The sequence below is a fragment of the Dipodomys spectabilis genome, unplaced genomic scaffold, assembly GCF_019054845.1.
Source record: "Dipodomys spectabilis isolate Male_0828 unplaced genomic scaffold, ASM1905484v1 ptg000145l, whole genome shotgun sequence".
Lineage (NCBI taxonomy): Eukaryota > Metazoa > Chordata > Mammalia > Rodentia > Heteromyidae > Dipodomys > Dipodomys spectabilis.
The window spans coordinates 19,330,211-19,357,072 of record NW_024870822.1 but is presented as its reverse complement, the minus strand read 5'-3'; the positions used below and the strand labels follow the sequence as shown (position 1 = coordinate 19,357,072).

At 42.2% G+C, this 26,862-nt stretch overlaps 1 protein-coding gene across 1 annotated transcript in view; it reads left to right on the top strand.

The window, feature by feature from the left end:
* The first annotated feature begins 934 nt into the window (after positions 1-934).
* The window catches only part of Insc (INSC spindle orientation adaptor protein), a 91,810-nt gene continuing 65,882 nt past the window's right edge, over positions 935-26,862 (top strand). The window contains exons 1-3 of the mRNA XM_042691447.1: positions 935-1,123; positions 24,583-24,928; positions 25,845-25,897. Of these exons, the coding sequence (XP_042547381.1) occupies positions 1,068-1,123; positions 24,583-24,928; positions 25,845-25,897 (455 nt within the window). The 5' untranslated portion in view covers positions 935-1,067. The remainder of the gene's footprint in view (positions 1,124-24,582; positions 24,929-25,844; positions 25,898-26,862) is intronic.

Sequence of the window (26,862 nt, the reverse complement as noted above, 5' to 3'; positions counted from 1 at the left end):
CTGAAACCTATTTCTCAGCTCCTCCCAAGAGGAGGCAAGTGCCACTTTAGAAACTTCTTTGAGTACTGTTATCTGATTCTTGTGAAACTCCTGGTAAGTGTAATTGAGGAATACACTTTCACAAAGAAAGGGTGAGTTAGAGTTAAGACTTGAACCTTTCACACTCCCAAGTTCAAGTTTTTTTTCTTGCCTATCAGGGAGGACACAGGTATAGCCTTGAATGAATTCTTGGCTCCCTGACATGCTGCATAGCTCTGGAGGGGTTTTACTCTCTGAATCTCTGCTCAGCATGGTGAGTTAGACTCAGAGAAGTGGGATGGGGAGGAAAATGGATCTTCACTACAGAGCTCCTCTGAGGGCTGTATGCTGGCAAAGGCCTCTCTATAAAAGCTGCTGACACTGAGACTCTAGCTGGGGCTGAGAGTTGCCACTAGGGAATGAAGTCAGGCTGCTTCTTTGCAAGTGCTGGGAATATTTTGGTTGTTCGTTGCTGTCATTATGTTCATTTGGTGCTCTCTCATCCCAAAACTTGGATACTAGTACTCTATTATTTAGTAGTATATACTAGCATTTGTTACTATGAATTTCTTACTGAATTTTGGATGTGTCATCTGTAACCAAGGGGTGATGATCGTATTAAATAAGTTAAGAAGCATTTAGAACAGAGTCTGACAAATAGTATGTGATCCATAAATATTAGCCATTGGTCCAGTATATCCTATGCAGAATTTTCTGGCCTGTGTAGCCTAATAGTTGGTGCATACCAGAGTGAGTAAATATTTGGCAATGGAGTGAAAGGAAGAGGTTACCAGGGGTTACCGTGTTAGGGATTTACAACAAAGGTCAAATCTATTTTGCCTTATTTGTGCGAAGACCACAGAGTCTTGGTGCAAAAGAAGAGGAACATTGGTAGTTCATTCCTGCATACCTGCCTGGATTCCTTCTGGCCAAAATCTGAGAGAGAAAGCAATGTGCGCTCTCTCTCAAGGTCCTCATTGACCCATCCTGCCCTGTGTTTTCAGGGTCCTGACCGCTGTGGGCAGGCCTTGCTGCAGATTGGGATCAACATGATGGCATTGCCTGGAGGCCGCCACCTGGACCCCACTCCCCTGCCAGGGCAGCGGTAAGTCCTACAGCTATTCTCAGGACTGGTGGAGAATAATAACTACCACTTGAGTGTTACTTATTTGAATTTGACAGAGTGGGCAGTGGGAAGGAAGGAAGTGCTTATAGTAAGTAGAAGTCCAAGCCCAGAGGAGGTGAAGAGAAAGGACTGGAAATGTTTTGTTTTAAAGAAGAGGGAGATTTGGAGCTACCAGAGATGCCTTCATACAGCCAAAGGTTCACATGGAGAGCCAAGTGCAGATCTGACCCAGTGAGTCCTAGAGGCCAGGCCAGAACAAGAGGTGGAAGTCCAGGGTGCCAGATCCGTGTTGGCCAACTCCTTGGGTTTGTCTGGAACTGTCGTGATTTGAAACGAAAGTTCTGTGCCCTTCTGGGAGCTCCACTGTCACGGGCAACCTAAACAGCTGGTCACTCTTAGCTGGTTTAGTCCTCAGAAGAGCTATGCAATATGAATGCTCAGTGCTTTTGCTCAGCTGTTTTCTCTGTTTTGGCTGAGTCATTTCGATGGGGCTGTTTTGAAATGTTGTCTTCTAAGTAACCTTCGTAAGATTGTTGTTTTGTTTTATCCATTACCTACATCATTGCTATTTTACCTTTATTTGGTTCCTAACAGTTGACCTATAAACTTTATTCATTTCCCTACGTGTTTGTGTGTGTGTGTGTGTGTGTGTGTGTGTGTGTGTGTGTGTGCGCGCGCACGTGCATGGTGTTAGGATATGAACTCAAGGCCTTGTATTTGCTAGGCAGGTTTTCTACCACTAGAGCCATACTTCTAGTCCCTTTAGATAATTATTTTTTAAACAGGGTCTTGTTTTTATGCCTAGGCTGGCCTGGACCCTAATCCTCCTATTTAAGATTCTCATGTATCTGAGATGACAAATGCATGCATTATACCCATCTTTTTATTGGTTGAGAACTTTCTTTTGCCAGGGTTGGCCTTGAATTGTGATCCTTCCAATCTCTTGCCTTCTGAGTAGCTAGGATTACAAATGTGAGTGATGAACTGAGCTTTGTCTTTATTTTATTTTTATTTTTTAGTGTGCGTTGGTTTGCATTTAGATTCAGAAAAAATATTTGCTAAACATTTACTGAAAGGGGGGCTCAAACTATATGATAGTACCGTATTTCCCACAAAGCTATTGATTAGAGAGAGATTTGAGACTGAGACATATGCTACTAAATGTCCTGAAGGACTTAGCTGTTAGAAACGTGAAAGATTTCCTGTGCAGTCAGAAGCTGAGAATAAGGGATGACATGGGACCCATCATCTTGGAACACATTGTATCTAAAGTAAACTCAGAGATGATGTGTGTACTCAGAAAGAGCTTGCCTTGGCCTAGCTGGTGGTGGCCTTTCCTGAGAGGAGCAAGAGTGGTTAGCTTTGGACCTATGACTGCCTGGCGTTCAAACATTCTACTTCTAGTTGTGTGGCTGGGGCAAGTTCCTGAGTTTCATGCCCTCATGTCTCATGTCTGTGGCTGGTTGCATGTTCTCATGTCTAGGATAGGGCTAAAGGTGATACCTGCTACAGAGAGCTTCTACATAGGCAAAGTGAACTTTGTCTAGTGCGTACTACATGACAGGATTGTTTCATGTAGGTGACCTCAGGGAACTTACTCTGCCCAGGTAGCTAGATGGGCAATTGCTCTGGCAATGGGTCTGGGGCTGTTCAGATCTCAGTGTGTTCTAGGCATGGAGAACCATTTTAGAACAGTGGTTAGGAGTCCAACCTGTGTCAGTTTGATTCTTGGCTCTGCTATTTATTCGGTGTAACTAGGGGTTTCAATTTCTTTTTGTGTGAAGTGGGAATGATTCAAGCTTACATTGTTGATGGTAATAAGAATATCAAATGGTATGTACAAAACACTTGCCAACACATGGGAACTGCTCATTGCGAACCCATTCTTCAGATGAGAGGTGGGAACTCTGAGTTAGAGCGTGTGGTTGAAGATCAGATTCTGATAGAATTATAGGCACTCCTGGGAACTCCGGATCATTTTTCTCTTCAACTTCCCAAACCCTCAGAGTTAGTTTTACAGGTAAAAACAAACTAAACTGCATGAAAATGATATTAAGTAATTAAAAGATAATTTGGGGGAGCAGTTCGGGGATTTTAACTCAGGATCTTCCATTTTCTAGGCAAGTATTCAAGCACTTGAGCCACAAATAGCTTCAAACTTTTTCCCTGGACACATTTGGTTTATTATCCTCCTGTTTATACATCTTAAATAGATGGGATGACAGGCGTGTGACACCTCACTCAGATTTTTATTGGTTGAGATGGATGAACTTTTTGACTAGGCTAGCCTGGAACTGTGATCTTCCCAATCTCAGCCTCCCTGAGTAACTAGAATTACAAGCATGAGCATGCACCTGGACTTCAAATGATAGTTCTTTAAAGGCAGGATAGGATGTTTAATTCATCTTGCCTTGCAAATATCTTGGAAAGGAGAACTTCCAAGGAGTTTCTGGCTGACCATGAAAGTTGCAGTCCATAATATATAAGACATAACATGTCTCATTCTTCCAGTTCTGGTGGATCAAATGGGCTTCTGGGAGAGGGAAAGGTATTCTTTCATAAGAAAGGAAACTACCAGGTCTAATCAGAATACTGGGGAAATACAAGATCTAGGCCTATTGACTTGTCCATTATCTGCGGTCTAGATCATATACACAGACAATGTTCTCATAAATACAGTGGGGTTAAGTTGTTCAATTGTATGCCGAATAATATCAGACTATAACAGCAGCTCTTTTTTCTTCGGTTCCAAGTATCAGAAACTTCTTTGGTAGAGAATAACACCACAGTTGTTGTCTACACATAAATGATTAATGAGGTGTAATTGACTTCTTTCTGTTATGTCCAACTGAAATGAAATTTTATTTGCAATGTCATTGTTCATGTCATTATATAAAATAAATACTACTGGCAAGTTACATGGGATCTTATCAAGCAGCCTGGATAGACCATATAGATTAGACCAGTGGTATTTGATTCCCTTAATTAAAAACAATTAAATAAAGGACCATTCTAGGTGCAGCCTTCTGGAAGAGAGGAGGGCAGGGAATAAAAGTCGCATAGGCCAGGGATTGTGCTAAACTGGCATGGTTCATGAAAGATGGTATGATTCTGGTTCTCAAGTCTGACTACATATAAATCTGCTGAGATGATTTTATCAGTAAAAACAATAAAATAAGCAAGAAAAAACAACAAAGAATCTTTTCCTAGAATCTTTAAGTGAGCCTAAATGGCTGAAAATACCTAGGACTTAGAATCTGACTTGAGTTCAAATTCCAGGTCTGTTTCTTACCAGCTCTTTGAAGCTATTTACTCTATTTGAGCACCAGGATTGTCTTATGTACTACAGTGGCTGTGGTAACTATTTATAAGGTTGTGTAAGTGATTACCTTCTGGAAGGAAAGGCCTCAGTGTGCTTTGCAGTGTCCAACTCTTGCTTTCTCAAGCTATACCTAACAGTAAAAACAGAAGCACAGAAATAGTGGGACAAAGGGTGAACCAATTCAGCAGTGAAACCTACTAGACAGTATGTTGGAAATGAACTATACAACTTCGTGGGAAGAGAGGTCAGGATGGGAAAAGCAGGGAGAGAATGAGAGAGGGGTAACACTGCTCAAAAGGAAATATACTCACTACCTGAGTTATGTAACTGCAACCCCTCTATACATCACCTTTAAAATAATTTTTAAGGGCTGGGAAGGTGGCTCAGTGGTAGAGCGCTTGCCTTGCATGCCTGAGGTCCTGGGTTCGATTCCTCAGCACCACATAAGCAAAAAGAAAAAAGCCGGAAGTGGCACTGTGGCTGAAGTGGTAGAGTGCTAGCCTAGAGCTGAAGAGCTGAGTGATAGCGCCCAGGCCCAGAGTTCAGGCCCCACAACAGGACCTAAAGTAATAATAATTTTTTAAGCTCAGATCTAAGTACTACACTAGAGGATCAAGGATTAACTGACTGGAGAGAGCAAACAGGGCTGCAGGGGACTGTGGCTGTCATGCTTCTGGCTGATCTTCACCTGCTGCTTTGTCTCTGGGCACCCATCATTGTGCTGACTCTCCTGTGGGATCTGAGTGTGGTGGTGGTACTGCTGGGGCCTAGCCACAGTGGTCATCCATGGTGCTCATTGTATAGGCACCAATCTAATGCTTGTGGAGTTATGCGCACCTGCCAGCCTGGCCCTAATTTTTTCTCTCAGGATCCTGATGTTCCAGTCCTTTGATTTAGCTGTCTCTGTTTGTGGTGCGGTAAGTTGGAAGCCAGGGTCTACATAGGGCCATCTACAAGTCTCCGTCCTTCCTATTCCTTCTTTTTTTGCCCACAGATTGAGCCAGGACATCTTCACATTTACTTGTGTGTTTCTGCTCTTGTGAAGAAACAATCTCTCCACTATTACCAGAGGGCTGGCCTTTATTAGCCCCCAAGATAGGATTGGCTGATACTCACAAGTACTTCCTATGGCATGGGTACTTGGAGACATAGTACTTACTAAGTCTTCTCTATGGCCCACATATATCATTATCTCTGCTTTGCAAATGAAAGCGTCACAGGTCAGGTTCTCTGAGAAGCAACCTTTGAAGTGGAGTTCAGAGTTTAGGATAGTGATTGGGGAATCTCTTTGGGATCAATGTTGTGAAGGAAGAGACAGTAAGTAGAGCTAGGATGAAGGCGAATTTGAACTGCAATGCTAGCCAAACCACAACTCAGCTGACCTCACAGGGAAATTTGCACTCAGAGTTGTTCATTGGTAAAAACATCCATAGGCCTTAACTCTCACTTTCATTCGTTATTGCAAGGTATTAAAATCAGTTTATAGAAACCAGTGGGCTGGTACTGCAGCAAAATGTTAAGTTAAGCAAAGTGGAGCACAATGTCCATAAGTTGAAAAAGGAAACCCAAGTACCCTCTAGCTGGAGTCTTTCTACTCTAAGCAGTAAAGAATAATTTTGTCTTCTTCTTGAGCTCAACCTGAAATACAGCTCTATGGATCCCTTTTGCTTCTGAGTACGACTAGACTCCGGAGTAGTTCTTCATTCACATAAATGCTGTGAAATGCATTTCTCTATTAACAAGTGGGCAGCACCTAGAAGGTCATGGCTCTAGGCAAGGTAGCTTTGAGATCATATCTGGAGGTCTTGAGATCTGAAGACTATCATCCAATGGCATTTCAGAAGTTGAGTGACAAGTCCTTCTGTTATGAGGAATGATCAGAGCAGTTCTTTGCAATATACATCTCCTGGGGAAACTGAGTCTTAGGACAGTGAAGTGAATTGCCCAAGAATTGCCCAAGCCACTTTCTGTCTTTCCTGTGGTATTCTTGGGGGCACTACACAGACAAATCATTTATTCTTTTATTCATTAGGCCTCAACAAAAGTATTATACAAGTATTTACTGAATAAAGATCACACATCTTAAATGATATTGTATGCTTGAGGACATGTCAGTGACCTGGTTGGACATGGTCCCACCATCACAGAACTCATATTGTATCCCGGTCACTTCTTTCTTGGTCTGAAGAGATCTGGATTTGTAGCAAGTACACAGTTTGGGACTTTAATCTCTGACCTTGCACTGTGAGTTATTCCCTTTGTCACATGGTTTCTGTTTAACCAGGCTGAGATGAGCCAGAGCTGGGTGCTGTGGTAAGGTATGATGAGAGGCCTCCTGGGTTTCCTGGCGTGTCTGGGAGACATCCAGCTTCCCTGAGCCAGTGGGGGCCATTGCAGGCAAGCCTGTCTCCAAGTCAATAATGGCTTACATGTGTGCACCCCTGGTCTGTGGCTGGTTTTCTGCTGCTGGGTCATTTTCTATGTCTGTGGTGAAATGCTCAGACTATAATTGTCAATGGGATAATTGGCCATTTTTCTGTTGTTTAAGCCAAAAGGCAGGCCAATCAAAGCTAGAATTATACTCTTTCCCTTCTCCTATTTCCCAGGAGAAATCCACAGAAACTGAGTATGACCTTGAGAAGGCAGCTGATGATTCACTAGCTATTTTTAAGAAGAGAGGTTGTATTTAAGTTTCCCTACTGTGCTAGGACCTGGGATCATAGGGCAGGGAATGCTGTTGCTGGACGTTTCCTCAGAGCTCATCTGTGTCATCCCTTCATTTAAAGTGGGAAAACTGAGGCCCAGAGAAGGGGATGGAACTGTCATAGTATCCTTCAGGCCCTATTCCTGCTTTGTAGAGTTCTCTTACTTTGGGCTGTTTCCTAGGCTCATTCTCTCACTCATCCTCCAGGAATCTCCTGTAGCAGTGTTCTGTAATAGACAAAGAACTTCATTCATTCACTCATTCAATCAAGCGAGACTTAATTTGGACTAAGACTTTACTTTTGATCCAGGCCCCAGACAGTGTGTTATCTTCTCTATTCTATCATTAATGTCCTGAGGACTGAATTTGTATCGGATCCATAGTGGTGTTGCTGTGATTAGAATGCACATTTTAGGAGTTCAATAAGTGGCTGTTGAATGAATAAATGTTTAACAAATGTTTGATGAATGAAGAACAGAATCTAGGGAGTCTCAGGGAAGTAGGGAAGATTGAACAGCTTGGATTTTGTTTCTTTCATTGAGATAGTCTTTGAACTCCAGAAAGCTATCCCTTCCCTATGCCTTCTGACAGACAACTTCTGTTTAGAGAGAAAATGTACATTAGGGATTTATTTTGATTAAGATTTATCTTGAATGGGGGCCACAGTTAATCGTTTGAAGGAGTAACAGTTGAACCGTTTTATCCTTGTAAAGAAGAACAATTCAAAACTATGTTTGATCTTTGCTTTTAAGTTCACTGGGGGAAAAAGGAAGTCTGTAGTTTCGTCATGTCTCTTGTGGGAGACCATAATACAATGGGGAGCAAGGATTAGAAATCAAAGGCCCACCTTCCTCCAACCTGCTGTGCATCCTTGGTCAACTCTTCTCCCTCTCTGAATTTTAGTTCCTTCATCTAAGGAAGAGGAGGTGAACCAGAGTCCCCACTTACCTTTCTGACTTGAGCATTCTAGGAGCCTATGAGTGAGTTTTGGATGTTCTTATCTCTTTGCTGGATAAAACTATCCCATTCGAATGCTGTGGATCTGAGAAAGCAATCCCAATGACTAGAACAAGATCGTCACATTCTGTATTGTGAGATGCACAGAAGAGTCTAGTACTTGTCCTGTACCTGGTAGAACATTGTAGATACACGGATTTGGAAGTTCTGCTATCTGAGTATGAGTCCTGTTTTGGTTTTATGGATATCCTGTGGTACAGTCAGAAGTGCTCTGGGGAAGGTATTCTGCTTTGACGCAGTACAGTGTAGATAAATCCATGCAGCCCTGCATTTCAACCGGCTTCAGGATTTGACCTGGCCAGTTTCAACTTCACCTGTACCCACTCTGGCTACTATGTCTTTCCCTCATGGTTCCATGCCTCCACTCCTTTGCTTGTGGTGTTTCTTCTGTGTGAAACTGTCCTCTTCTATAGGATGCCTGAAGGCATCCTATAAAGATCAGGCTCAGAAGCCTACTGAGTCTCCTTAGTGTGGGTTAAAAATACCTTGTTTCTGTGTCCCCATCATACTCATTGGTAACTTAGGAGTGCCCTGAATAGCAGAGTGAGCCATAATTACTTCTTTTTTTTGTCGGTTGTGGGGCTTGAACTCTGGGCTTAGGCACTATCCCTCAGCTCTTCAGCTCAAGACAAGCGCTCTACCGCTTGAGCCACAGTGCCAATTCTGGTTTCCTAGTGGTTTTATTGGAGATAAGAGTCTCATGGACTTTCCTTGCCCGGGCTGGCTTTGAACCGGGATCCTCAGATCTCAGTCTCCCAAGTAGCTACAGGCGTGAGCCACCGGCACACAGCTCATAATTACTTCTTTAACAAATTATTACTCTGTAAATGTTTGTTGAATGAGCTACTATACGTAGAAGGAATTTGTCAGTTGTCAGTAAAAGGTATCTCCTATATGGAAATAATATCTCAGCACCTCCATTGTATAATCAGCAATCAGCCTAATGCCTGACCCATTAGAGTGTCATGTTAAAATTTGAAGGCCATCTTTCAGTGTTTTGGGTACACATATTGTTTTATACAAAGCGAACTTCACATAGCAGATGGCAAAGAGCAATAAATTAGCAGAGAAATCCATGTTCCAGAAATTGCGATGAAAATAAATTAAAAAAACAAAGTGAGTATAGATTTCTACAAACCCTTGACTGTAAAGTTGGTGTGGGGGAACGATGCTGGATGCCAGACTACCAGCAGAAGCTGTGAATGAGAAACTAGTACGACTAGCTGGAGGCCAAGCCGATTCTGCTAAGCTGAGAGAAGCATTCCCTTTGGCATTTTAAAGGTCAACCGTAGTCATCTTTCTCCAGTGGTGGGCTTTGAAGAATGAAGGGGACCATCCAACAGGCAAGGGCAGAGGCAGAGCAAGGCCAGCAAGGGGCTAGAAAGTCTTGTCTGAGTCCCCAGAGGGGTCACTTCCCTCATGTCATGGTCACATGTTGCATTCATTTCTCTGCTCTGGGAATACATTTGCTGCAAATTCATCAGTGATCTGTGATGATGAGACTAGGTTCTGCAACTCTGCCCTGATTTCAGCACATGTATTCTCTCTCAGACAGACAGAAAGGCAAGGCTTTGAGAAATTACTAGACACACCATGGAATTTAAACAATCACAAGCTTCACAACAGCAGTAGTATATATACCCCAGAGTAGAAATAGCTCCAGCTTTGATCTGAGGGTTTGACTATCTGCTGAACTGCTGAAGACCAAACAATGAGCATAATAACTAAGAACAAGACTCACGAGCTAGACATTTTGGTGGTTCATACCTGTAATCTCAGCACCCAAGAGGGTGAGATAGAGAACTGCAAATTTGCGGCTAGCCTGGACTATGTAGAGACCATGTTTCCAAAAAACAAAAAATAAAAACAGGACAGAGAAGTAAACTAAAAGGCTCTTAATTACACAGTACCTGGATTTTTGTTTTTATTATCCACTGTGTGATGTTGCTCAAGTCACTTAACCTATCCATTTGCAACTACCTTCATGGGACTGTTTTGAAGGGTCACTGAACAATTAAGATTGAACTGAGGACTAAACACTGTTCCCAGAATATCTTAAGCACTCAATAAGTTCAGTTTTAGCTTTCTTATTGTAGTTCCCTGTGAGATCTTGGACCAGTTGTGCAATGGTGCTAAGCCTCAGTTTCTACATCTGTAAAATGGCCAATCTCCTACCATAAACTGTTGGGAGAGCTGAAGCAGAGGGAGTTAAGAATATAGAAGAAGCTCTATAATTGGTAATCTTTCCTGTTATATGTGGGCAATTAATTCCTTCTGACTTCAGAGCATTTCTGGGGAAATATCTTAAGCAGTTCATTGTTGTATGCTGTGATTCCTTGTAATGAGATTGTATTACTCCTTTCCCCTATTCCACTTCCAGCCTGGATAGTTCTATTTAAAAAAATCAGCCAACCAGTGGTCTAGTATGTGGAGCTGTTTGGAGCTACCCCTGGATTCATGTTTATAGTCCAGAATTCATGTTTATAGTCCAGACTCCAGAATGAGGGGCTGACCATTTCACTCCAGAACACTAGGAAAGTCTCCATTGGAGGGCAAAAAGCAGGGGAATTTGGGGAGCAGGCATCTGCTGCATTCTGAAGGCTCCCATCACTGTGGGATCCTCTCCCTGCTCCCCAGGCCCAGGGACCATTTTTTTATTGTGAAAATACTATACAGAGGGGTTACAATTAGATGAGCAAGGTCCAGGGGCCATTTTTCTAACAGGTTTCTGTCGTAGGTCACCATGGAGATGGAGGTAGTCAAACCCCAGTGCTGGCCCTGGTGCCCCTAGCTCCTTAGCCAGAGATCCTATAGTATCTTTTTGGTGATTTTCCACCATGAAGGGACTGTGACTCATTACTAGTCCATCTGTCTTGACCTCAATTTTCAATTCTCCTCTTTTGTATGAGTAATAAGATCCACTGTCTGTACTTGCAAAGGACAGAACTCATGAGATGGCAGCTCAAAGTTCATGCCTGGGGACAGTTGAACTACTGGGAGTCAGGCTGGGCAGGGGTAGCAAGAGCCCCTGCCAGATAGTTTGAACTGCCCTGTTTAATTAGATTTTCTTTTATGTTGGGGTCAGTCAGCAAATCCAATAGGGTGGAGCCCAGAGAAGCAGAGAGCTAATGACAGAGAGTCAGGCAAGCTATGCAATTATGGAATGTTTAGGGCTAACACAGTCCAAACCTTAATGAGCCACAGTCCCTAGACTCCAAAACTGAGAAGAGCAGTTTATTATGTGGCGGCACAGTGACCAAGGGTTGGGCCCATGGTGGGGCAACATGAGGTTCACCAAGCCTGCTCTTCTCCCTGGGAAATCCTAGAACCTCTTTGCTGTACGACTCTGCAGGGCCTGGACCTCATCACTTCTATAGTGGCCAGAATACCTCACTTGTCAAACAAAATAAGACAAGCTCCTCTCTGGATGTCTTTCCTGTCTCAGCAAGAGCAAGTGCAATCTTCCAGACCTTGTACACAGAGGTCAATTTGGATCTTTTCTTCCTCATTACACCTTTTACCTCCCTCCAAGTGCCCTATTTCTTCCCTTCCCACGTCACCCCCTTCTCTCTCTATTTGATCATTATCATCTTTCAAGGAGTCCCCTCTGACTGGTATTTAACCCTGCTTAGCTGTTTTCTCTTCCTACTGACTCACAACACCAATATGTCACTGCTGGGCTTGAAAATGCTTTCAGTAGCTCCAAATTGGCTTCAGGACTAACTCCAGTTTACCATACATGGCATTCAAGATATATAATCAGCCAGCCTGTCTGTCTTTTCAGACCCCTTCCTGGCCATCATCTCCTGTGCTCCTGATGTTTCAGTCTATGTTGAAATATGAAACTTCCTGCCATATTACTGTCTCTCAGGAGTAGGGCACCTCTGGCCCACTGTCTACAAAGACCTGCAAAAATCATATGGAATACGATGACAGACATGTAATGCTTTTCATTGGTTATCTGATGCTTGTCTACCTGTATGGATAATTTTGGATAACCCTTCATGAAGAAAGATTTCTTATCCCTGTGAGAGTTTGTACACAGTGTCCATTCTGTGAAGTTTTCTTGTCCTTGTCATCCTGACAAGCTCCTTTCTTCTAAGAAGCAGGGCGAATGTCATTTCCTGAATGTAAATATTCCCAGGAAAAGTTGGGCTTCATCTTCTGTGATCCTGGGCTTCCCCACTCACAGTTTGTTGATGGAAGCATGGTGTTTCATTAAGCTCAGCCTCTGGAGCCTCGAGGCCTGGGTTTGCATGATGGTTCAACCATGTTCTCACCATGAGACTCCTCGTTTGTAAATAGACATGGTAAAACAGCAGTTCTTTCACAGGGCTGTGGGAGGATAAAAGGATCCAATGGATGTAGAGGGCTTGGAACCTTAGTTGGCTTTCTGCTGAAACTCAGTACAATAGCTACTTTTCTAATTCTTACAGGCTTTCTGGCCTGTTTGGGGTCTTGATGAACTTTGTAATGGGTGATACTATCTCCTGTTCAACTTTGTACCCCCAGATCCTAGAACATGGCTGGGTAGGGCAGACCCACAGAAAACACCAAGTTCTGTTTGTCCTGGCCTTGGTGAGACAGCAACTTGTCCTGGCTGTAGCTTGTAGCCCTTTTGGAGGAGGGAGATGCCAGGGAGTCTCCCTACACCTGAAGAGAGGGAATCTGTGTCAGGAGCCTGAAGCTTTCACCATGGAGGAAAAGAGTGCATGCAGTAGACAGTAAGCTGATGAGTTTTCTGGGGTCTGCAGATAATGCCGTGATGGGCTTGAGGACCACTCTACTGATGATTTCTATATTGTAAGTCCCCATAAATGTTCCAAGGTGACAAGTGGAAAGCCATTTTAAGGCAGGGGGAAGAACAGAGCAGGAAAGACTCAGCTAACTCCTTTTCGGTATGCACATCAAGTTCCATAGGACCACCATGAAGATTAAGCACACACTCAGGAACAGCTGGCTTTGTGCATGTGGAAATGCATGTAATTTTACCTGGCAGTGCTAAACTTGATCTTGACGCAGAGTGCAGCCTTTCGTAATGCAGTTTAGGCAGCATTTAAGAATACCGTGTAAAGTCTGAAGCAATGGTCTCAGAGACAAACTTGGCCATTTATGCTGTACAGTAGGCCATTTGACCTGGCTTAGTTTCATTTTCTTCGTTCGTTTAAGTGAGAATGAGATACATTTGGAGCAGTCCATGTGATCATTGACACAGGGCCTCTCCTCAGGAAATGTTTCTATAATGAATATGGATGGTTCTTTCTGGCCTCTCACACCTCAATGAGACACACTGTACAACAGCACACAGGCTATTGTCATTTCCATCTGGAAGATTTTAAAACGTAATCTCATTCCATAGCTACCCATGGGGTATATTCAATATGTCACCTCAGTATTTGAGGTGCATGTAGGAGACACAAGCAGGTCCTGCGGATGGTCTAATAGATAAAACAGAGGTTGTAGGTAGTTAATCATTTAGTCCAGGGAATGACAGTGGACAAAGGGGGTGATGCAAACACATAGGACATATGAGACATAGCTAGAGCTAGAGGTAATTCTTATAGAAGGTCAAAACTTCAAGGATGTGTGAAAGTCAGCCAGATAAAGAGGAGGTGGGTGAGAGATGGATCAGCATCTCTCACTGAAAGGCTGGGTCTCACAGCAGAGGGACGGAAAGAACTCAGTATGATTGAGACAGTGGTTGGAAGAGAGGAGGAATGGACAGGTGAGGGAGCCAAGGCTCAGAGTGGACAAGTGTCAGATGGGAGGACAAATAGCTGTTGTGAGGAGGGAGGGGAAAGTGAGCACAGTTGATGGTGTCTAATCAGGTATTCTTGCTGCCGACATTATTTGCTGACACCCATACTTATTCTGACAGTGCCTATACCTATGTTCCCTTAGAACAGGTTAAGAAATAAGTTGCATTCATATGAGTCAGTGAAAAGCCATGGAGTGTTATATTTTGTCTTCTTTATATCAGAGGGCAACAAAAATGCCAGTGTTTGACAGAGTCAACAAGATGGGGGTCTTTGTGACCAGAAAGAAGGCAGCTGTCAGGTGTCCATATTATCTCACTGGACTTGAAATAGATACCTGCAGCCAGACTCAGCCTCGTTGGCTTTCTGGAACAGAAACTGCAAGGCCCCAGGTGGATGCTGGGCAAACTGGAGAGGAAGGTGGTGGTAGGAGAGGTCAGGCTTCAGCATCAGATAGACTTGGCCTTAAATCTTAGCACTGTCATTGATCAGTCACAGAAGCCTCTCTGAACCTGGTTGTTCTCTTTTCTGTGAAATGAAGACAAGAAGTAGCTGTTGTAGCTTGGAGCAGAGGATCAATTCATGGGACAACACAAAAGTGCAGAGGATACGAGGTCATTTGCCCCATAATAGGTAGATGGAGGAGGCCTTATGCCATATCCATGGAAGTAGAGAGAGCCTCTACATTTCTGGTCCTGCTCAGATGCATCCATGACAAATTGGAAGCAGTGCTGCTCTAGAAGTTCAGCATTGTTCACTGCCAAATGCTCTCTCTTAGCCAGTGAACTTAGAGTTGCTAGAGATGCAGAGATTGTGAGCTGTCTACCATTCACACAAAACTTCAGTGCAACTCAGCCGGGGATTCAGAAGCAGATCAGAAGTAGGGCCATGGAAACACTAGAAAACTTTAATAAGATTAAGTAGCACCATTGCTTTTAGTGTCACTTGGCTTGGACTTTCCCAATGCTTCAGAACAGAGGAATTCAGAGTTATAGCCCTGACCACACTATAAATTATTTATAGCTTATTACATAAATAGTTATTCTTACATACACTGCTTAATAAACACAGTATAGCTCCCTGAACAACACAGGTCATATCATTCCAAATTAATCTATGTGTTGTTTTTATAAAACCTTGAGAGAGAGTCTTCCGTATTGGATTGTAGAGAGGTTATCGACATCTGTGACAAGATTCCTTGGAGGATTAGGACTTTTCTCTGTTTACTCAGAGAAATACAAACTGTTTACAGTGTCTGCCAAAGCTACCTGTGATCTGACTCATTCTTTTTTTCTATATTGCTTTTTGTTGTTATTGTTGTTCATTGTGGGGCTTGAACTCAGGGGCTTAGATGCTGTCCCTGAGCTTTAGTGCTCAAAGTTAGTGCTCTACCACTTTGAGCCACCCTGCCACTTCTGGTTTTCTGGTGGTTAATTGAAGATAAGAATCTCACTGATTTTCTTGCCAGGGTTGGCTTCAAATTTTGATTCTCAGATCTCAGCCTCCTGAGTAGCTAGGATTATAGGCATGAGCCACCAGCCCTCTGCTTTATCTTGCTTTATAAAGCATTTTTATATCTTTTATTTGTATCTTTAAGCAGTTGTACATAGGTGTTGCCATTCAACAAAGCAGTACATGAATACAATGAATCATTCTCCCCTATCCTTCCCACCCTACCCTTCCCTCAGTTTTCTTAATTTTGTAGAATATGCATTGAATTTTTTTTTTTTTGGTCAGTCGTGGGGCCTGAACTCTGGGCCTGGGCACTGTCCCTCAGCTCTTCAGCTCAAGGCTAGCGCTCTACTACTTGAGCCACAGTGCCACTTCAGCTTTTTCTGCTTATGTGGTGTTGAGGAATAGAACCCAGGACCTCATGCATGCAAGGCAAGCACTCTACCACTGAGCCACCTTCCCAGCCCCTGCATTGAATTTTATAAAAGAATTTTCCCATTTACCTACTCTCCCCTTCATCCCACTTCCTTATTTTTGAACATCCAATTCCTGGTGTTTATTTTGTTGGACTGTGAGTTAGCCTTTCTAAGGAATTACATCATTTGAGTTCTTCTCTGAGTCTACCATATTTCTGGTAATATACTTGCATATACTTGGTTGCCACCCCAAAGTGTATATTTATATATTTATAAATTAATTCTAGCCTTTTCTGCATATGTTCCCTCAATATGTAGTTTTAATTATTCCCTCCTGGATAAGTTTTCCTAACTTATAATTTTAGTATTTATTTTCACTATGCTTTGGATTTCTTCTTTAAGAACTTTTACTTTATATATTTTATGTCCATTTTTCTTCTTTTTAGTACTTGTCATTTTCTCTTAAAGTTTTAATTTCATCTTTAAATCTTTTCTTCTGTTTACACTTGGTTTTCTTTGTGCATTAAATCTTATTTACTCTATTTCAAAATTTACTATTATTTCCAATTATTTCCTGAGTTAGGATATCTCCTTTGTGAGGACTTATGCCTTTGTTTTATGTTTTGCATAATTATCTTACAATCTTAAGCTTATATTGAAATAATAAGTTATAGTTTTTATCCATCTTGCAAAATACATTTTCCTGGCATTTTCTCATTGTAAGTACAATCTTATGTTCTCTGTTCTCTTTTGAACTATGTACAGGTTGTGACATATAATTTTGCATTGCCCATCTTTATGTGAAATCAGTTTCTGTGGACTTTTGGAGCCAGGCAGTTCAGTAAGGCTCTTTTGGCTTCACAGAGCTTCACTTTGCTTTGTTTTTGTATGAGGTCCCATTTGCCAATGTTCTTGAACAGATTGGTTATTTAGTTTATAAGATACACAGCAAATGGCAGAGCTGGAATTTGAAACCAAGTTAAAATTCATGCTCTTGGGAGAGCATGGATACCCAGCAGAAGCCCCAGTCTTGCTTAGTGGCAGTAGGATAGTAACTACAGAGGGTAGCAAAAAGAGAAGTGGCTGAGTTGCCATGTAAGGTTGGTGCACTCAGCATACCATAAACCAGAAGGAAGGGCAGTCATATGGGAAGCACATGGCTGGGAATAGCACTAGAGCACACCCAGTATAAGAGGCCTGAATGAAGACAGGATGACAGATTCATCAGAGTCCACCTGTGATTAACAGGGGGGGGGGGGGGATAAGAAGGGGTTGATATATGAGATGACCTCTGAGAATGATCTCTTGAGAATGCTTGAGGGCATTTTATGACCCCTCATGATGGCATAAAAGCAAAGCTGGGCTCTTTGTGTTTATATCCGTCTTTTACATTAGATTGTGTGAACTTCCTACAAACAGAAGTTCCCAGCACAAGGTTTGATACACAGTTAGGATTGGTAGTGTTTCACTGAACCATGGTGGCCAGGATTGCCTGAGAGATAACCACTTACTATTTTAAACCTTGTAGAACTGGTTGAGAATACATTATGCTTGTTACTGGTATCATGTAGAGACAAGCACTTCCCCTGAGAGATCAGATGTCCCTTCAGGCCCTGCTTCTTAAGGACTTGAGTATATGTATCAAATCCCATTGGAGCATCATTTGCCTGTGAGTTTAGGACAGATTCAGAGCATTGGGACAGTTGTTGCTAAGGGCACAAGTTCTATCTTACCAGATCTGGAACATTTATAAAAATGTCTTGTACCAAAGGTTCTTCTGATTCTATAAGACCTGCTTTAAGTCTTTCTATTAAAAAAAATTTAATTATTCTGTCTTTTGTGGGATCTACTTACTTGCCCAAGTCTTTTTAGCAAAGGACAGGAAACTTACTCATTCTTTGTTCCTGTAAATTTAGAATATATTCTCAGCTGGCCTGGCAAGGTTTATCATCTATGTCTTCCTGGCTTACTTCATTAAATTGTATATTTTTTTGATATTTACCATATGTCAATCCTTGTGCTGCTTGCTGATGACCCTAAGATGAATCAGGCATTACTTTCTCTTGAGGACACAGATTGGAAATTGTGCACTACAGCTGGGGGCGGGGGGTCTCTGATCAGGTTGCCTATGTGGAGTTCTGGCTCTCTTAAGTCATATAATGCTCTTATGCCTTGGAATTTGATCTTTAAGATAGAGACAATAAGACAATTCACCTAGTCTGGGTGCTATAAGAATAAAAGAATGCATGGTAAGGGCACAGTCTTTGGGGAACTGTAAGGGCTTACTAAATGCTAGTTATTAGTGGTGGCTTATTTTTCTGATTTTCCTTTCCCTATGACTTTAGAACTATTTTTCCACCTAGCCCCTTCAAATTATACACCACTACATTATGACTCCAACTTGGGCAACTTGAGTGAAAAGCATTCTGGGAGAAGTCAGGCTGGGTTAGTGAGTCTTGAGCAACCAATTCATTTTGTTTTTCATCTGCTGAGGGGCCAGAAATTTCGGTATTCTCACTTTCCTGGTCTCCTCAGTATAGTCTACTTGGGGAGAATGAGTGCTAGTTTCCAAAAAATTCTCTGAAAAATATTTGAGAGTGTTCCTGTTTACTGACTTTCTCTGATGATTTACATCTTAGGTTTGTCACAACTAAGGAACCAGTACTCATCCATTACCATTGACTGAACTCCAGATGTAATTCACATTTAATAGTTTCCCAAAACATGTCCCTTTTCTGTTTCAAGGTCCCACCTAGGATACCATATCATATGTAGTCATCACATCTCCTTAGTCTCTTCTTGTGTAAGACAGTTTCTCAGCCTTCCCCTGGTTTTGGTGATTTGTCAGTTTGAGAGGAGTATGGGCCAGGCCAGTCTGTAGGCTTATTTAGTTTGGGTTTACCTGATATTTTTTTTTTATCATGTGATTGACACTGCATTTTTGGAGCAGAAAATTCTTCTTATTGTATCAGTGGCACATGCTGTCAACATAACTTACCATTGTTAAGGTTAACCTTGATCACTTAAGGTAGTGCTAGCTTTCTCTTCTCTAAGGTTACTTTTTCTTCCCCTTTCTTTGTCTTTTCTTTGGAATTGAGTCACTGACTGCCCATACTCAAGACCCACTTCCTCCATTTTTAATCATCAAGTTTATGTGAAGTGATACCTGAAAACATGCACAGGCTGATCTGAGTATTTATGCAGGCAGAGAAGCAAACCCACAACCAACACACGGATGTAAGTGTCTAGAAAATATAGACACCAAGATGAGTTCATCTCCACAAACACAGACACTCATAGGCACAGAACTGCATCTCCTGAAGAAATCAATAGTTTTGTTATTCTACTTTTCCTCTTAGCACAGTGATGAATTGATGAGGATTTAATTAACTTTCTTAAATCTCACTTTCTAATTCATATAGTTCTTAAAGAGCAAGAACTGAGTGTGCTTCTTGTGGAGAATGAAGGTGAAGAACTAGATAAATATTTGATAGCATGTCAGATTTAAGCAGGTCTCCCAGGGTGGGGCTGAGTCCTTTGGTAGTTGAAAACTTTTTTTCTCCACTCTTGGCTTATTACCGAAGGCTGGGTTGGATGGTCTTTATCCTTGTTATGACTTGGAGGTTAAATATCCTCTGAAGGCTCAGATGTTGAAGGACTGATCCTGAAGTGCTGTTAGAATGTGGTAGAATCTTCAGGAAGTGGTACCTAGTAGAAAAAAGTAAGATCACTGGGGCTGTACTCTTCAAGGGGATATTTGGACAATGGCCCTCCTGTTCTTTCACTTTCTTTTGTTCCCTGGTTATCGTGAGGTGCACAGATTTCTCCAATCATAGATTCTGTGCTCTACATCTTCACCATAGGCCCTGAAGCAACAAGACCAAGCAACCATGGACTAAAACCTCCCAAACCAAGAATCAAAATAGATCTCTCCTCATAGGTTGATTATCTCAGGCATTTTGTCACACGCATAGAAAGCTCCTCTAGGCCAGAGGTAAGGAATATGAATGTGTTCACTTGCAAAATCCCATAGCTTGTCTTCAGGAAGATATGTTGAGGGTGGATTCCCCAGCACGTGGGTTTCCTTTGTGCATATGCTAGTTCTAGGTGCTATGATTTAGCTGTCTTACAAACTTCACCACTGTTACATTGCTCTGTTACCCTTAAGTAGCTTCTTGGAGATTTCACTGTAAATGTTTGACCCCAGTCTGGTGTTCTTGACTTTTCCAGAGCAGGGACCCAGGCCCTCACTCTGTTGTTCCTCTTTACTTCTCCTTTTCCTTCAGGATACAGATACTTATTCATTTATTCATTACCCCCCCTGACTGACACATGTTGCCATGACATGTCTAAACTGTAGCTGGCTCCTAAAAACACTTTCTCAACTTCCATTGGAAGGAATAGTTTCCTCCCTTGAATTTTCAGAAGATGTATACTAGAAAGGGGTGTCACCCAATAATGCTACAGACTTATTTGTGCACTTGTGGTTTAGAACAAGTTATTTGTGTCTACTATCAACAGACATTAACTGTTGGATTATTTTTCTCTCCTTCAAATGATCCTGGAGTTTCTTTCTTATGGAGCCATGACATTTGCCTTCATTAACATGGCCCACGGACAACTCCAGTTTCTATGACTCTTGCTCCTAAGTGTTGTAATTTGGAAATCAGATTTCTATAGCTTGATTCACAAGCTTTCCTCTGGATCAACCTCCACAGTGGCCATGAGTGTTTTCACTGAGCCAGACATGAATCCTGGCAGATTATCCCTTCAACCTGGCCAAGAGATCTTGCCCTAAAAAGAGGAGGAAGCAGAAATAGTCTGCAGCCACCACAAGAGGTCACTAAGAAGAAGGAAGAAAGAATGCTAGAAGAAAAAACAACAGATGTCCACTACAAAGTGTTTATGGAATGAATGAGTCATTGATTCATTCATTTTGTTGCCTCTTAAAAGCCCCTAGGTTAGTTTGTCTCTCAGTTCTATATGTCTAGATCAGAATGCTTGTGTTTTTCCATGGTCTGTGTCTCTTTCCTCATCATGTCAGTCTTGGGGCACTCAGGGTGTTTTATGTGGGGGAGACATAGGAAGTCCTTTGCCTAAGTAGCATGTATAGCAATAAGTGCTTCACCTTCTGCCACTGAGTTGTTACCATACATGAGCTGAGTTACTAGTATACTCTGGGCACTGATAATGAGCCAGATACAAGGGGTGGTCCCTCAGATGACGTGGAGAGTTCAGACAAACACCAATGACAGTATTGTCATTAGTGCTCCAGTGTAGCATTCAGCAGCCCTCAGGAGGGACTGATGAGCTCTGGCTGAGAGGTTTTTTTAAGGAAGTAACATTAGAGGTCTTTGGGATAACTAGGACTCTTCCAGGTAGAGAAGAAGGAAAGGGGAGATTTAAGATGGTGTGTGGGGTGTTGAAATAGAGAAAGTGTAGGGGAAATAAGGAGAATGAGCATGCTGAGGGTGTGTCTATGGGAGGAGTGCCAAGAATTGAGGAAAGATTGGAAAAGGAAGATGAATGGGGAGGGAAGTGGGAAGCCAAACCATGGAAGCCTCCTGTCCTGTCCATGCAAGGTTTGAATTACTGGAGGGCATGACTCTGGGGGACACATAGGATTTGAGTAGAGAGTTAACATTTTAATATTTATACAGAAAGTTCTAATACATTGTTGGGAGAACATGAAACACTGTTGCTTTGGACACCAATATGATCATATCTATTGAATATAATTCTGCTGGACTGTGTTCCATAAAAATTAGGATACTGATATGTAACGACATATAAATGTAGATGTTTATTAACACGTTGTTTGTGGCAGTTAAGAACTAGAAGCAAAGTGGATGCTCAGAGTGGCCAGTTAATTGCAATGAATGTGCAACACTGAATAATTTTCAGACTTTGTAAAGAATGGTTCCAGACTTAATTGGAACACTTGAAGGAATTTCAATGCTAAATAAGAAAATAAGAAAATGTAGCAAGATGTATTTATTTATAGTCATATTTCAGAAACAGTGTAATAAACTAGATAATATAGATAGATATAGATATTAGTATAGCTATAGTTCTGGGTAGGATGTATGAATCTCATGAATGTGAAGACAAATATGAAATGCTACCTCTGAGGTCACCTTGGATTGGCCAAGATGGTAATGAGACAGGGTGAGCAGGTATAATAAAGTGTAGAAGATTAGACACATCTATGATCACTATATGAGATCTGACTGCACTTACATAAATTAGAGGAGTTTAGGAAACAGAATGAGGATCGGAGCACTATGACTTCAAATGCCAGGACTCTCACATACACCCACATACATGTAATTAGGTGTACATTCAAATTCTTGACAAAATAAAATGTCTATTTTCATAAAGGGTAGGGGATAAAGAAAGGTCATTCATTGTGAGTTTTTTGTTTCTAGCAAATTGAAAGGCAATTTCCTATAGGAAACCACAAATATAGTTTCTATGGTTTCACACGATAAGCTTGTGGTTAAAAAATACATTTAAAAGCATTAAGTCAAATAGATGCATATCTCAGAAAGCCCTGCTTTTCTCATGAAAGAACTGTAAATGCAAAGATGATTTAACTTTGATACCTGGAAAGTATCCTTATTACTTCAATTCCACCTGATATCTTTGCTTGAACAGGCTGGCTCCACTGGTGTCTTTAATTGCCAATATGAACAAAAATCAAAACCAAGGAACCTACCTGTTCTATACAGCCCCGCCCGCATCACATTTAACCCCTTACCTCCTCATTACTGTCACTTCACCTTTCCATCCTTACTGACTCTTCACTACTCTGACATTCTTGCTGCTCCTCATACATCTCAAGGCATTTCTGACCCAGAACCTTTTTATTTACTGTTCTCTTGACCTTGAACCATTTATCCTCAGATATACTATGGCTTTCTCCCTTATGTCCTTCAAGTCCTTGGCCAAATGTCCTATTTGCAGTGAGTTGTCTCCAAACCACTTATTATTTTTTTTGGGGGGGGGGGGTCCGGTCATGGGGCCTGAACTCTTAGACTGGGTGCTGTCTCTCAGCTCTTCAGCTCAAGGCTAGTGCTCTACCACTTGAGCCACAGTGCCACTTCCGGCTTTTTTCTTTTTGCTTATGTAGTGCTGAGGAATCGAACCCAGGGCCTCATGCATGCAAGGCAAGCGCTCTACCGCTGAGCCACCTTCCCAGCTCACCAATCCACTTATTTTAATGCCAGTCCCCTCCTACCTTCTCAGCACTCTAGAATGTCTTTTCTCCTCTTTTTTCCTCCTAGCATCTACTACCTCTAACATAATTTATACCTTGTTCATTTATTTTGCAAATAGACTGTCCTGTCACTTGGACAAGGAAATTGATTGTCATTTGTAGTTAGAGCCCCATTCTTACCACATTGCTTAGCACACGGAGGCACCAAATACATATTTGTAAGTGGGTGAGTGGATTGTGGCAGGAGGCCTTCTCCTCAGAGACCAACAGGAGACTTTTAGAAGGCAGAAGGATTTGAGCTCATTGTAGGTGCCCAATTGTGCACATCTTCTTAGGCTATGCACTGATAGTGAAACTGGTCATTGTTTCATTCCACTTGCTTCTTAGGGCAGATCCAAAGCTCTTTGAGCATGAAGGCTTGCTATCTTTGTGTCTGCTCTCACCACCCAGGGCCTGGAATTAAATATAAGACACATGTTTAACGCTTCATTATTTATCTGATATTACTGACTTATGTGACCAAGTGAATTCTAGAGTAAATTTTATTTGATTAAGATCTTAGGATCTATCTAATCCATGTTCTTATGCTGTGGTACTAGAATGAGCTTTTTTTATCATAAAAAATTATATTCAGGCTCACCATATAAAATTTAGAAACCAGGCACTGTGGAACAAGCCTGTAATTCCACCTACATGGAAGACAGAGTTAGGGTGATCACTGCTCAAGGCTGGCCTAGGCCTCCTCCAAAAGAGTTCCCAGACTCCAGGTCCACTAATAGCTTGGTATGGAGGTGTGTTTCTGTCATCCTCTAGCGACAGGGGAAAACAAATAGGGTGGTCACAGTGTAGGCCTGCGTGGGGAAAAAGCAAGACCCTATCTTGAAAATAACCAATACAAAAATGGGCTGGTGGAATGGCTCAAATGGTAGAACATCTACTTAGCAAGTGTGAGTGCTGATATCAAACCCTGGAGCAACAATAACAACGACAACAAGGGAAATTAGAGAAAAGTGTAATGAAGGAGGAAAAAAGAAATCTTTTAGTTTCCCAATCCATAAAGCTCCTTCAGTTAAAATCTTTCCTTTAAATGCATTTTCTAGATACATTATCTTGCCATTGCATTTTCTAGATACACTCTTTTACCATTATTGTCATAATTTTGTGTGTATTTGTATTTTTGCATTGTTGTCTTCCCCATTTTATGAGCACACATTTTTCTTTGCTATAAACTCTCTGTAGAGCATGATACAAAGTTAAGAACATACTGTATCACTTTATGTATCAATACCCTGGCTCACTTAGCATCAAAGGATTTGATAGACTATACCAATTTCCTTTAAGGATCATCCACTGGCTACTGTCAATCATCAGTGCTTGTTGCTTGTTAGTCTGGTCATTTGCCTCAAACTTCATGTCTCAGTCCATTAGCTGGAGATAGGGAAGAAGAACTGAGGATGACCTTCAGGAATTAGAGAAACATTGCTGAGGATATAGTAGCTGCATAGTAAATGTCCAGTAGCCTGGGGTTAAACCCTTTGTTTCTGGGTTTCAGGCTGTGCCTAATGCAAGTAGACTCAGTCCAGCGCTGGATGGAGGACCTGAAGCTCATGACCGAGTGTGAATGCATGTGCATCCTGCAGGCTAAGCCCATCAGCCTGGAGGAGGATGCGCAGAGTGATCTCATTTTGGCAGGAGGTCCAGGGCCTGGGGATCCCCTGCAACTGCTGCTCAAGCGGGGCTGGGTCATCAGCACGGAGCTGCGCAGGATCGGGCAGAAGCTGGCACAGGACCGCTGGGCACGTGTGCACAGCATGAGTGTGCGTCTGACTTGCCACGCCCGCTCCATGGTCAGTGAGTACAGTGCAGCCAGCAGGAGCTCCTCGCAGGAAATGGGCCAGGTCAGTTGATCTGGGGTAGGACTGAGTGGGAGTTGGGAGTAGGTCTTCCTGAAGTATAGATCTGCATTGCATGGAATCTGAATCTTTGGGTCAGCAGTGTCCCTCCTCTTCTAGTAAATCAGGGAAGGATAATAAAGATCTTAATGTGTATGTACTGTATCATAGGTCAACCATATTGCACAAACATAACCTGCACAACTGTTGAGGGAACCACCAACATTGTCAACAGATGTACAGTAGTTGATGTAACAATTTTAATTCGACTGCCTGAGTTCAAATGTTAACTTTGCTGTGACTTAACTTCTCTGCATACCATTTCTTGCATCCAACTAGACGTAGGAACATGGATTTTACAGACTTCTTAGCGTTATTACATGTAAAACACTTAAAGTATTTAGTTAAAAATGTTAGAATCAGTATCTTCACTTTGTAGTTGAGGAAACAGAAGATCTCAAAGTTAAGCCACAGGTGGAGCAAGTGGGGCTCAACCTCATCTTTTGATTATATAGCCCATTTGAATTGTCTTCCCACAGCCCAAAAGGAACCATTGAAAATTCTCCCCAGATGACCTCTCTCCACTCACACTACTTACCTTAGTGCTTTACTCTATGTCTCAAACATTTCCTTCCTCCACTGTGTAGATAGCAGGCTTCTACTCATCCACTGAAACCCAGCAAACATGCCCCTTCCTTGATTGAGCTTCTAGAGCTCCCAGACTCACCTGCCACTTGATTGTACTTTTTTTGTGCTGTCAAAGCATTAGGTGTGATCACTTTTGCCACATATAATGCAGTGTAATAAAGTTTATGGGCTGGATTCCTTCATTCTTCACCTTTGTGCCTCTCAGTGCCTGATATGGCAGTTGGCTATCAATCAGTGTTGGTTGAATTCAATAGCAGAGTTCTCTTTTCTATAGGTGGAGAAGTTGCTAATGGAGAAGTGCTCAGAGCTCTCTGTGGTCACTGAGAGGTAAGTCTGTCCTGGGAAGGGAAAGAAAGGGGCTGGTATCTCTCCCAGTGGAAAAGTAGGAGTGCAGAGGCCTGGGGGTGATCTTGGGTTATTTTTTCTGGCTTATATCAGAAACATTAAGAGATTTCCTTGTATTTTCTACCCTTAGGATCAGATAGCAGGTAGAAAAGAGGCCTTGGCACTGGAATAAAATTGACTAAGTGCTGGGAACAAGGAAAAGGGTTCCTACAACTTTGGAAAGCCCCTCTTGGTGCTCTGCAAAGTTAAGGCAAGAGTCAAGACAAGGCAAAAGCCGACGTGCACACTATACACACACACATACACACACAATCACTTGTTATCCACAGAAATAAACACATTGTACAATACCAAAATCACACTTATACCCTCTTCCCTCCATTGCACATTCCTAACTATGCAGCCATTCTCAGAAGTACACATACACTCAGCCTCATGAGCACACACTGAGTGTAGGTTGGCAATCCTTGGCCCTCCCAGCCTTGAGTGTCCTGGCTCTTGGTACCCTGGGGCTTGGTGAGATTCTGTCTTTCTCTGAGTGAATAGGATTGCATCCCATTCTGGTTTTCCCGGCTTGGAAGAACATCCTCCAGGCTGCTCTCAGAACACTACGGGAAGCCATTTCTGCTAGGGCCATGGACATTGCCTCATGCCCTCAGAATGAGCATGCCAGTGAACCTCTTCCCAGCCTTCTACAGCCCGCCATGACCCTGGACATCACTGAGACCCTAGACTTCAGTTGTAGTGATAACTGGCTCTCTACAAGACAAACCCCAAGAGCTATGTTTACTCAGATATGATAGCCTTATTTCCCAGTATCAAAGCTTTTGATGTGTCCAGCACCTCTCTGCAAACTAAAGGACCAGGAAATAAGCCAGCTATAGAAACTTCATCTCTGACTTCCTTGGGACTGATGCCTTCCTCCTCATCTGTTCTTGCCACACACT